Genomic DNA, 12,541 nt, shown 5'->3' on the forward strand with positions numbered 1-12,541 from the left:
AGGCCTGGGCCAGGCCCCAGCCACGGGGACCCAGGAGGCAGCTCTGAGCTCTGGTCCCTGCACCCAGCACCTTCCCCGCCCGCCGCCCCACGAGGGGCCCCACGCTCACCATAGGGGTGTCCGGCGAGCCACATGGGCGTGCTGCCCGAGCGGGGCAGCCAGGGGTGTGCAGCCAGGTGGGCCGCGGGGTCGGTGGACCAGCGTCCGGAGCCCGCCAGGGCAGGGCCGCCGGTCACCATGAGGTTGGGGTTCAGGCCGTTCGGAGCGCAGCTGGTGGGGTGCAGGCGGGCCAGGTCGGCCAGCTCCTTGCTTTCTCTGGAGGGGGGACAGAGGCATCAGGAGTTGGGAAGGTGACAGGGGCATGGCCCCGAGGACTCAGGCCCACCCCAGGGCTGGCAGGAGCCGCCCGGCCCGATGCACGGGACCGGAGTCCTGAGCCAGGCCGGCAGCAGCTCTCAGGACCACCCGGCGGTCAAGGGGTCAAGGGGTCAGCCCCACCCAGCCCTCACCGGAGCAGTTTCTCCTGATCCCGGTCCAGCCGCGCCCCCAGCAGCCGCTCCTCACGGTGCCTGGCCCGGTCGTCCCCGCAGTCCTCGTCGGCTCGGCCGTGCCCTGCAGGGGGGCCCAGTGACGGTGACCCCCAGCCGGCCGGAGCAGTGCAGGGGCCCCCAGCTCCGCTCGCCCTGCCGCCCCTGCCTGAGCCCCCGAGAACCTCCCACCACCAGCAGCACCCTGCGGCTCACCAAGCCCCCTGCAAGCCCCACGAACGAGTTAGCACCAGGATGCCCCCTCCACCACACCCCCCGCCGAGAGCCTGCCCGTCCCCCGTGGCCATGACAAGGCCCGCCACGGCCGTAGTGGAAGGCATCTATCACGTCCTATACGTCTACGGAACACGAGGCCGGCGTCGCTCCCTGGCACTGCTTCAACGGCGAGGAGGGGCTTGGGGGGCACGGGCTGAGGCTCCCCAGAGCCCCAAAACGCGGCACCACCATTCAGCACCGCCAGCCACGCAGGTCTGCCTGTGCGCGATGCTCACTGCTCAGGAACCGAGTCCCCCAAACGCCGACCACAGAGGGGCGGTGGCCGCGGCCCCAGAGGGAGACGCCACCCGCTGTCCTGTCCCTGCCCCTGTCTGCGGCCAGCCCTGCTGCCCACCCCCACGAGCAGAGGGGGTTCCCCACCCCAGGCCTGGCCAGAGCCGGGCACCAAAGGGGAGGGGACAGCGAGCAGAGGCGGCACAGAGCCCACGGAGACAGGGCACGTGTCCCCCACTGTCCCTCCCCGACTCCCTAATTGGGCGTGAAGTCCACGAGCCACAGTGCCCGCAGGCCTGAGAGGCAGGGCCCGCTGGTCGGCTCCACGGGCGGACTCAGCGGGAGCTTCCACCGGCCTGGGAAGCCCTGGCCCAAGGGCCCAGCCAGCACCGCGAGCAGCTGTCCTGGGAGGGAGACATGAGGCCGCTGCCAGGACCTCCACACACGACCCTCGTGGGCAAAGGCCCCACGGCGGGCCAGCACGCATCGCCATTCCTGCAGAGTAGAGCCCCCCCACACCCCGCCACCGACCCCGGAGGCCGGGCCTCTACCTCTCCCTCCAGGAAGAGAGAGGTGCAAACCAGCAGCCCCAGAAGCAGACGTCAGAGCAGGGCCCAGCCACGCCAACCCAGACACCCGACAGGGCAGCCAGATGCGTGTGGGCCGGGGGCGGCGCCACAGGCGGCCAGAGCCTCCAGGGCCTTCCAGCCGGGACCCGGGGGTCCCTCTAAGCAGTGCCGGGGTGCTCGGCGGGGCAGGGCGGGGTCGGGCAGGCGAGGGAGCCGTCTATCTCCGTCTCCCCTGGGGGCCGAATCGGGGCAAGGGGCACCCCCAGCTGCAGACTGCCCCCTTCTCCCGCAGGCCACGGCCAGCAGGGGCGCAGGGCAGAGGTGCCATTGGCGCCAGCACGGGTCGGACAGAGAAGGCAGGAGGAGTGGGTGCAGGTGAGGCCCGGCCGGGGCGCCCCTCGGCTCCAGGCCTCCACGAGGGCAGGGCTCGAGCCCACCTGCCCCCTGCGGGTAGGATGACCACGTCCAGGCACGGGCAGGACGAGGAGGGACCCCAGGGGGAACTGGGGAGCAGAAGAGCAGCTCAGGCAGGGCAGGGCAGGGAGCCCCCAAATCCCCCCCCACACACACAGATGGGCAAAGAATGCAGAGCCTGGACCAGGGAGACGGCAGCCCCAGGCAGTGGATCCGCCCGAGGAGGTCCCACCTGAGCCCACTGCGCCCCCTGCAGTCCAGGACAGCTTTGGGTCCAGCATTCCCGGCATCCCCCATAAGTGGCAACATAGCTGGGCTGGACCTCCAGTCCTCTGTCCTCCCCGCTGGTCTGGCTGTCCTGGCATGGGGTCTCAGAGGCCTGCTGGACCCCAGCCCTCTGTCCTCCCCGCTGGTCTGGCTGTCCTGGCACGGGGTCTCAGGGGCCTGCTGGGCCCCAGCCCTCTGTCCTCCCCGCTGGTCTGGCTGTCCTGGCACGGGGTCTCAGGGGCCTGCTGGGCCCCAGCCCTCTGTCCTCCCCGCTGGTCTGGCTGTCCTGGCACGGGCTCCAAGCACCTGCCACCCTGGGGCCACTCAGGCTGGGCCCCGAGCCACTCCCTGCAAACCTGCTTGGCCTCCCGATGGGACAGCCAGGCTCCCCTCCAGCTAGGCTCAGTCCAAGGATCTGCGCTAGCCTGGCTCGGGGCCACGACAGCCCCTGGGTAACACACCTGCAGCAGGGGTGAGGCCCAGCCAGGGCAGACTTCCGCCTGCTCGGGTCCCAGGACAAACAGGGAGGTGTCAGGCCGGCGCTGCGGCTCACTAGGCTAATCCTCCACCTAGCAGCGCCGGCACACCGGGTTCTAGTCCCGGTTGGGGCACCGGATTCTGTCCCGGTTGCCCCTCTTCCAGGCCAGCTCTCTGCTGTGGCCCGGGAGTGCAGTGGAGGATGGCCCAAGTGCTTGGGCCCTGCACCCCATGGGAGACCAGGAAAAGCACCTGGCTCCTGGCTCCTGCCATCAGATCAGCGCGGTGCGCCGGCCGCAGCGCGCCGGCCGCAGCGGCCATTGGAGGGTGAACCAACGGCAAAAGGAAGACCTTTCTCTCTGTCTCTCTCTCTCACTGTCCACTCTGCCTGTTTAAAAAAAATAATAATAAATAAGTAAATAAATAAAACAGGGAGGTGTCACAGGTGGCACTGGGGTCTGAGTGGGTCTCCCCTACCTTGGGACCCCCACACATGCCACTCCCCTCACCCAGAGTGCCCTTCCTCTAGACAACTCAACCTCAGCTTCAGATGCCACCTCCTCCAGGCAGCCCTCCCTGACCAGCCTCCTCTACCATGGTCCCCTTGCTGTCTCCCCTCATAGAACACTGACTCACTCCCTCACTGACATCCTGCTTGTCGGCTGTCTGCCTCTCCCCAACCCCTGACACAGGGACAGGAACTGGACGAGGGAATGGGTCCCTGTGGGCATGAGGGAGACAGGCAGAGGGAACCGTGGCAAGGAGCAGCACAGAGGCCACGGCGGGTGGCAGGGACAGGAGACGAGGTCACAGAAAGGGTGCAGGAAGGGGCTGTGGCTCACTTTGTCCAGGGTGACACGGGGGCCTGGGGCACCTGACCGAGGCTCCCGGCACCTCCTGTCCCTGCTGAGTCTGGGCTGGGTACCAGATGCCCTCCCCGGAACCCCTCCAGGGGGGAGCACCCAGCCTGGCAAGGGCCAAGCAGCCAAAGCCTGGTTGCCGTGGCAACCCCCAGCCACCATCCCGGCGTCGGGGCATCTCGGGCCTCCTCCATCCGGGGCAGTGGACAGAGGCCATGGGATGGAAACCAATGCATCGCCAGCACCTGTGCAGTGTCCCCTGCCCCGGCTCTGCCCAATGGACTAGCCCGGTGGGGACGCCCTCGGCCCACTGCCACCCCCCGGACCTGGTCCCAAACCCGCCTCCAACCACAGAGGTGACAGAAAAGCAGAGGTGAGGAGCAAGCCCCAGCTACAGGTCGTGCTCCGGCCCGCGTCAGCCCCACCGGCCTCAGTCTCCCCATCTGTGAAGGGGGAGGGTTCTCGCGGCAGGCATCCATGGCAGGGGGCACTTCACGGTCCGGCTAATCGGCTGCTTGGCGGACCTGGGGCTCCCAGGGGCAGGTGACCCACACCCAGAGCCCAAGGGACACCCCCAGCCGCTCTCCAAAAGGAGGGCCCAGGGTTCCTGCACCGTCACACGCTCTGCGCCCCGATACCTGGGAGGCAGCGGCCTGGGGAGGCACCTCCTGGGAGCCATCAGCCGACCCAGGCTCAGGGCCCAGGCGGTCCCAGCTTCCTGTTCAAGGTCACCCAGCCCCACACGGTGGAGCCAGGGTTGGAGTCCACGGACAGAGGCAGAGGGCACCCCTAAGACCGCAGACGTGGGGAGACTTGGAGGAGGCTGGGGGAGGGGCAGGCCCGTGCTACACAGGTGTCTGGAGCCCCTAACTCCTTCCTCCCTCCAAGGAGGGGCCGGGTGGCCTGGAGAAGCAGCGGCCCGGAGGCGGATTCACAATCCGGCCACTTTTCCACCATTAGCATCAGCGAAAGCAGCTCCGAGCAAAGCCCACGCCACGAGGGCGGGCACACTGCAGGGCCTGGGTTCCGGTCTCGCCCCCTCGGCCTCAGGTCCAGCTCCCTGCTAATGCCCGCCCTGGGAGGCAGTGGGAGACGGCCCAGGTATTTGGGCCCCTGCCACCCACAAGGGAAACCCCGAAGGAGTTCCAGGCTCCTGACTTCCGCCTGGCCCAGCCCCAGCTGTTACAATCACTTGGGGAGTGAACCAGCAGATGGAAGCCATCTCTCTCTCTCATATACTCTTTGCCTTTCTACCAAATAAATAAATAAGTCCTTAAAAGAAAGAGAGAAAAGCTCAGAACATATCCTCCCGGGGCTCTCTCTTGCGTGTTCTGCTGCACACATGTTCCCACAATGCCACGGACACAGGTACTCAGCACCCCAGGATGCCTCTGGATGCCGTGAGCCCCCCAAAAAGGCGGACGCCACCCTCGCAATAGCATCCATGCAGAGGGCCTCCCAGGGAGGCACGGACCCCAGCCTCCGAGCCAGAGGCCTGTCCACCACTGAGCTGGCCACCTCCATTCAAAGGGCTGCTGCCCACTCTTCCCGCTCCAGAGTAGGGAAAAGCTTTGCACACAACGCCCACGGACAGAGGGCGGGGCTCCCCCAACTTCAGGGGACCCTGGGCAGGGCGATGGGGTCGTTCCACCAATCAGCAACCTTCGCTAAGCCTCACTCACCCTGAACCATCTAGGCTGGGAGGAAAGGAGCAGGCGGGGTCCCACCTCCCGACTCAACATCCACACCCTCGAAGGCTGCCGACGGCTCGGACGGGCACAGGCCACGTCAGAGGCCGCTGCAAGAAGGGGCCCCAGCCAGGCACCAAGCGCTGCCGGTGGAAGGCACAGCACGAGCCGAGCAGGGGCATCAGTGGGTGTGCCAGCGACAGCACTAGGAGGAGCGGGCCTGAGAGCCCTCCCCAGGACGGGGTGGGGGGAGGCGGCAGCACGAAAGGGCAACCAGAGGACGCTCTGTAGCCACAGTGGGCACGGGCACGGGCCAGGGCAGCCCGGGCCTCACAGGGCCCTTCCAGGAAGGAGGCTACGCAGCAGGGACCAAGGGAGCCAGCATGCACGGACACAGGGCCAGGCCCAGGGAGGTGGGAACCTAGGAGATGTGCACCCCAGGCGCCCAGGCAGCAAAAGGAGCACGCTCTGTGGGCCAGGCACGTGCTCACAGCAGGTGGACACGGGGACAGAGGCCCAGTGTCGAGAAGCCACCTGAGCAAGGAGCAGCTGGACCGGGTCTCCCAGGCCCTAACCCCGCCTGCCGGCCACACACGCAGGCACACGACACGCAGCCTTGCCCCTGGGCTGCGGCAGCCTCAGCAACAGGCTCTGTTCTGTTCTGGGCACACCAGGCCCCGCGTCCCAACAAATGGGCCCAAAAGTCAACTCCCCAAAGTCCCGGGAGGGACCCACCAAGGCAGTGCGTGCCGCCAGGGACCCAAAACCCAAGCCAGCCACCAAGGTGCGGAAAAACAGCCAGCCTCACGGCCACTCAGGCCAAGGCCACTCCTCCCCGCTGAAAGCAATGTTTGTTTATTTATTTATTTTTTTTGACAGGCAGAGTGGACAGTGAAAGAGAGAGAGAGAAAGGTCTTCCTTTGCCGTTGGTTCACCCTCCAATGACCACTGCGGCCGGCGCACCGCGCTGATCCAATAGCAGGAGCCAGGTGCTTCTCCTGGTCTCCCATGGGGTGCAGGGCCCAAGCACTTGGGCCATCCTCCACTGCACTCCCGGGCCACAGTAGAGAGCTGGCCTGGAAGAGGGGCAACCGGGACAGAATCCGGCGCCCCGACTGGGACTAGAACCCGGTGTGCCGGCACCGCAAGGCGGAGGATTAGCCTAGTGAGCCGCGGCGCCGGCCTGAAAGCGATGTTTAAACACACGCGTGTGCGAGCACACACAGGAAGCACGTGCAAGTAAACACAGGCGGATGCTAACAGGTACAAGAGGCTCCTGGCCAAGCGGTCACTCAGGCGTTTGAGGGCAGGACCCCAAGCGATGACCGGACCCGGCTTTCCCCTAACTTACCCGCTCACCCGTTTCTCAAACATCTACTCCATGCCAGGTCTCGCACCTGCTGGGCTCTGGCGGCACGGACACAGGTACGGCACAGCGGCCTCCTGCGGCACTGAGAACCGGGGTCTGGGTCTACTCTACTCCTAGGAACCGCTACTCTCAGGTAATGACTCAAAACACAGCCAAGCGCCGGTTCGAGTCCGGGCTGCTCCACTTACGATCCAGCTCGCTGCTGTGGCCTGGGAAAGCAGTGGAGGATGGCCCACGTCCTCGGGCCCCTGCACCTACAAGAAGCTCCTGGCTCCTGTTGGGCACAGTTCCCACCGCTGCGGCCATCTGAGGAGTGAACCAGTGGATGGAAAACCTCTCTCTCACTCTGCCTCTCTCTAACTCTGCTTTCCAAATAAATAAACAAGCCAAGAAAAAAAAAAAACACTCATCCACTCACCGCGACCCTCGGAACACAGACCACCACGAGGCGGGAAACCAGAATGCCCACTGCCTGAGCTGCGGTACGGGCTCTCAGCAGACTATCCGCAGCCGTAACACGGTGCTGCTACCACGCGTTTGCCACGGCCCAACACACATGTGCACGGCAAGACGAACTCGGGGAAAGCCGGCAAAGCGCCCAAGGTGTTGAGGACATGGAATGTTCTAGACCTCTCCGGCATTTTCTGCGCCGTTCTATTTCCAAACCGCACTGAACTTCCCATCGCGGCCACAGTGCGTGGGTAGGGCAAACGCAAGCCAGGGCCAGCCGGCGTGGACGTACCTTTGACGGTGTTCAGCGACAAGGATCGCTCCTGCTCCCCCAGGCCGGGCCCCAGCCGGCTACTGCCGCCGCTGTCCTTCTGCCGGGCCACGGCCACGGCGATGCCCACCGGCGGGTGCCGCACTTCAACCTCGCCCTGGGCCCCAGAGCCATCGCGCCCGAAGGCCTTGGTGCTCTCGGGCCTCTCCGGGTCCCGCTTCAGCTGCCGGCCGCTGCCCGCCGCGGCGGGGCCGCCGGGGTGCGGCAGGCGGGCCTGGGCCCGGGGTGCGCCCGCAGACGTGGGCGCTGGCTCGGGCTTCATGGTGCCCAGGCCTCCAAACGGGCTCTTCTTGCCGCAGCCGCCGGGGCGCACCGCCACCGCCTCGCGCGCGAAGCTGCCGCTGTACTTGATGAGGCTCTGCATGGCCGAGGCCTCTCCGGGCGCGTGCGCCGCGGGGTGCAGGTCAGCGCCTGGCCGGCCGCAGGGCGCCGAGGCGCGGGGCAGCGCCGCCCCCGGGTCCAGGTAGGCCTTCTTGGAGGCGGCCCCCACGGCCTCGTCCTCGGCGCGGCCGGCGTGGTGGTGCTGTGCGGCCAGCACGGCCATCTGCGTGGTGGCGAAGTTGCCCAGTTCAAAGGGCTTCCACTTGGGCTCGGGCCCCGTGGGCGGGGGCGGCCGCCCAGGCTCCAGGCCGAAGAGCTTGGCGGCCTGCTGGGCGGCGGTGGCCGGGCCGCGGGGCACGCGCTCGCAAGGCCGCGGCTCCGCCTCGGGCCGCAGCAGCTCCTTGGCGGGCAGATAGGTGCGGGGGTCCGGGGAGGCGCGCGCGGTGCGGGCCGGAGGAGCGTCGGCGGGCGGCGGCGGCCGCTTGAGCGAGCGGATGACGGAGTTCTTCTCGCGCAGGGCCTCGGGCCGCTCCAGGGGCCGCGGGGAGCCGGGGGGCGCCTGCAGGACGCCCGGCCGGGCCACCTCGCGCTCCCGCGCGCGGGCGTGGGCGTGGGCGTCGCGCGCCTGGGACGCGATCTGGATGGGCCCGGCGCGCTCGTCGAAGGCCTCCACGGAAGGCACAAAGGTGGGCGCCACCACGCGGTGCTCCCGGCCCGGCTCGCGGAACACGGTGTAGACGCCAGCGGGCGCGGAGGCGGGGGGCGCGGGCGGGCCCTTGGGCGGCGGTGGGGGCGGCGGCGGGGGCGGGGGCAGCGGCGAGGGGCAGGGCCGCGGCCCGGGCGGCAGCAGGGCCTCCGCACGCCGCAGCAGCCGCGCGCTCTCGTCCTGCCGGGCCGCCTCCTTGGCGCCGGCGCGGCCCGACTCGGCCACCAAGGCGGGCAGCCCCGGGTCCCCCGCGCCCTTGCCCTTGGCCTCAGCCAGGAAGGGGGACAGGCGCTCGGCGAGGCGCGGGGGCGCGCGGTCCTGGCGGCCGTCGGCCCGCGCCTCCTGGGTCAGGTCCACCACGCGCGCCGCCTCCTCACGAGCCCGCGGGTCCTTCTTGCCGAAGAGCGGAGGCGGCTCCCCGCCGCGGCCCGCGCGCTCTTTGGCAGGTCCTTCCCGGGAGGACGACGAGGATGAGGAGGAGGACGAGGACGAGGAGGCGGAGCCTTTGGCTGGGGCAGCCGAGGAGGAGTGGCCCCCGGGGGTCCTTGAGGAGGGCGCGTGAGAGTGCAGGGCGCTGGGCGCTCCGGGGGCGGCCAGGTAGAAGCCGTCTGCAGAGAGGGGTCCCACAGTGAGCCAGAGGACTTCACCCCCAACCCGTCCCGGGGCCCCAGGAGCAGTCTCCCATTTGCCAAAGGACAGAGGCCAGGGGTGTTGTTTTAAAAGCTGCCCAGAGGCCCAGCAGAGCTAAACAAGGAAAGGAAGTGGCGAAGGTGCCTGGAGGCCATCGGCAGGCCCCCAGGGAGGCTGTGCGGGCCCCTTGGGGCTAGGGTCTCCAAACAGCATCGCAGAGAGGGTCTAGGAAAATACAGCTGGGATCTGAGACACCCCAACCCCTCCTAGGAGTCTCCGCAGCCGCCCTCTCCCATCCCCCAGCCCCCCTCTCACCTTTCTGGGCATCGAAAATGCTGGGCTGGCCCAGCTGGCTGAGGAGGGGGCTCCCACTGCTAGGGGGCTCCAGGTGGTTCAGGTGGAGGTAGGATGGGCACAGCCCGCTGGGCATGTGGGAGAAGCCTGCAAAAGAGGGGGGAAACCGGGCTGGTTTTCACAGACCGCCGACTGGTCTGAACGGGGCCCCTTCTCTGCTGTGTGACCTGGGCTCGTCACCTGTCTTCTCTGAACCTCACCGCACCCAGCCTCTCTCTGGCTGCCCAGGAGGAATTCCTCCTACCAAGGGTCCTTCCCAGCCCCTCACCAGTGCTGCCCGGAATCAGGGCGCTGTGGGACAGACAGGAACAGAAGCAAGCCCTCTAGGGACATGGGGAGTGATGGCTTCGCAAAGTTAGGTGGCCAGGCGCCCGGGCAAGGGTCCTGATGCTCTGCGCCTGGGCACAGGGAACCCCGGGCCCACGGACACCCCTGAGGGACCCAGGTACCCCAGGCCTCCAGAGTGCCCTCAGGCTGGGGTCCTCTCCCCCAGCCTCATCTGACTGCCGTCAGCAACAATCACAGGATGCAAGAAGCCCCAGACAGAGGTGTTCCGATGCTGGCACACAGGCAGCGGGCCTCTGCCCTCTCATCTGTCCAAGGGGTACAACAGTCCCCACAGTGTCCCACAAGCTCATCAGGTCCACAGCACCTGGGGCGAGGTGGCGGGGGGAGGAGCCTCAGGGCTGGATGGTGGCACAGCAGGGCCCTGCCCCTGGCTAACAGGGCCAGGAAGGCCTGGCCAAACCCCCACTTCCTGCAGAGGCAGGGCCCCACGCAGGGGGCCTCCACAGGACTTCCCCAGGGAGCCGGGCAGAATGGCCTGGGGGCTTTCCTGTTATGGGAGCAGCACTTTAAAGACTGGACGGGGGTCCTACGACCAGGTGGAGCCCCCAGCCCAGGGGGGTGCACCCAGCCCTGCAATCTGGCAGAACCTAGCGGGGCCCACAGGAGGAACCCGGGGGACCTGAACCTGGGCAGCCACGATGCACAGCCAGGGGAGAGATGGGGGTGGGGGGCAGGGCCTCCAGGGTCTTTCCCAACAACGGGGAAGGAGACTCCAGGACTCACAGAGTTCAGCAACCCCCACAGAGACAAGGCTGCAGCAAGAGGGCCCTCTGCCCCCAGGGTTAGTAAATAAACCAGCCTCTAAGTGAGAAGGTGCGGCCAGCACACCAGGCCCTCAGGGCCCACACGGCCTGCCCCGGAACAGGGTGGGGAGAGGAGCAGGTGCGCTGAGCGGGCCAGCAGGTGGGTGGAGCTGCAGACAGGAGGGTAGCTGTGCAAAGACCCGGTGACAGCAGGGAACAGCAGTAAACGGAGGAAGGGCAGGGAAGTCAGGGGACCAGGGCTGACCCCACCAACCAGAGAGGAGGAGTAACCATGCTGGGGAGGGGGAGGCTGGCAGACTTGAGACGTGCTGGGGGGGGGGGGCCAGTGCTGTGGCATAGCGGGTAAAGCTGGCATCCCATATGGACGCCGGTTCAAGTCCCGGCTGCTCCACTTCCAACCCAGCTCTCTGCTGTGGCCTGGGAAGGCAGTAGAAGATGGCCCAAGTCCTTGGGCCCCTGCACCCGTGTGGGAGACCCAGAAGAAGCTCCTGGCTCCTGGCTTTGGATTGGCATGGCTCTGGCTGTTGCAGCCAATTGGGGAGTGAACCAGCAGATGGAAGAGCCCCCCACCCACCCACCCCCGCCTCTCTGTCTCTGTGTAACTCTTGACTTTCAAATAAATCTTTAAAAAAAAAAGTGCCAAGGCAAAAGGTGGTGGGGATGGCACCGGGCAGCCCCGCCCACCTGCCCACTCCTTACCTTCATGGGCGTGGGCTGCCCACAGCTGCACCATGGGCAGGTTGCTCGGGGTGGGCGAGCGGAAGGAGAGGTCAGAGGGCAGGGGCACCGGGCTCCCGTGGGACGAGGCTGAGGGGCCCATCCCGCTGGCCACGAAGCTGCCCAGGAAGGCCTCGCCTGTGGAGAGAAGGAGGCCATGAAGTCGCCGCCCCGAGACCCCCACAGCCCTGAACTGCACGGAGCTGACACAGGCATGATGGCCAGAGACGTCCCGCCCCCACAGCCCTGGCCCGCTGCCACCTCGGCCACGCCCTCAGGGAGGGTTCTGTGAGCCCGGATCCCCCTCCCAAGTCAGAGGGGGCGCCTACTCCCCACCCGCAAAGGGAAGTCTCAGGCAAGTGGGGGGCAGGGCTTCCCGGGGCCACAGAGACCGGGGAGGACACCCCGGGCCCACAGAGTGACTTCCGTGAGCTAGCCCACGTGCCCACTGCATAGCCCAGGAAGGTGAGGCTCACGGATGGGTGAGCTCCCTCGCGGACAAGGGTGCACGGGGCAGGAGCCGTGCCCGGAGGGGAGGGGCCCATCCCTCCAGCGAGCCAGGGTCCCCACTAGCAAGGGCCGAGCTGACCAACTGCCACTTGGGGGGACCATCCAGATAGGCTGGGGCCCGGATGGGAGCCACACCCACCCCGTCCAGCCCAGCTGACTAACTGGCTACCCACACTCAACAGGACACCTCTCCGCTGCCACCAGGGGCTCGGCCCCACCAGCTCCAAAGGAAGACGCTGGCAGGCCCTGGGGTCAGGGGCCAGAGGGAGACCTGGGACAAGGAGTTCCCTATCCATGCCTCAGTTTGCCAATCAGCAGAATGGGAATAAATACATCTGCCTTTAAGAACTGAAGGGGGGAGCCGTGCTGGATGATGGCAAACGACGGTAAGAACAGGCGGTGTATGACAGTAATGAGAGTCACCAACAGCAGCGGTGCCACTCCCGGAGAGCTGCCCCATCCTCTCGCCAGCACCCTTGGGAGGAGGTTGCCAAGCCCCAAACACAGGACTGGGCCCAGCGCTCACCCAGCCCCCACAGGGCCCCCGTGTGCCGCCACAGACACCCTCTCTGAGGCGCTGGCTGCAGCTGGCATACGGAAGTCAGGTGGCCTGGCATGTGGGGCTCTAGCGCCCAACCACCCCGGTCCAGAGCGCAGGGGGCTCACAGACCCCAGCCCCATCTTGGGGTGTCCAGAAGCCCGGTTTGCAGAGCCCACACAACACAGGCG

The 12,541-nt window shown here is 67.4% G+C and overlaps 1 protein-coding gene across 2 annotated transcripts in view; it reads right to left on the reverse strand.

Annotated features, from left to right (window-relative positions):
- Positions 1–12,541, reverse strand: part of TNRC18 (trinucleotide repeat containing 18) — an 82,627-nt gene that overhangs the window by 49,429 nt on the left and 20,657 nt on the right. For both annotated transcript variants that reach the window (XM_070064332.2, XM_070064329.2), the window contains 5 exons: positions 11,285–11,440; positions 9,435–9,560; positions 7,424–9,097; positions 510–612; positions 110–315 (listed from right to left, as the gene is read on the reverse strand). In XM_070064332.2, coding sequence (XP_069920433.2) covers positions 110–315; positions 510–612; positions 7,424–9,097; positions 9,435–9,560; positions 11,285–11,440 — 2,265 coding nt within the window. The remainder of the gene's footprint in view (positions 1–109; positions 316–509; positions 613–7,423; positions 9,098–9,434; positions 9,561–11,284; positions 11,441–12,541) is intronic.

The sequence above is a fragment of the Oryctolagus cuniculus genome, chromosome 19, assembly GCF_051225735.1.
Source record: "Oryctolagus cuniculus isolate XC-2025 breed Fujian yellow rabbit chromosome 19, ASM5122573v1, whole genome shotgun sequence".
NCBI classification, from domain to species: Eukaryota; Metazoa; Chordata; class Mammalia; order Lagomorpha; family Leporidae; genus Oryctolagus; species Oryctolagus cuniculus.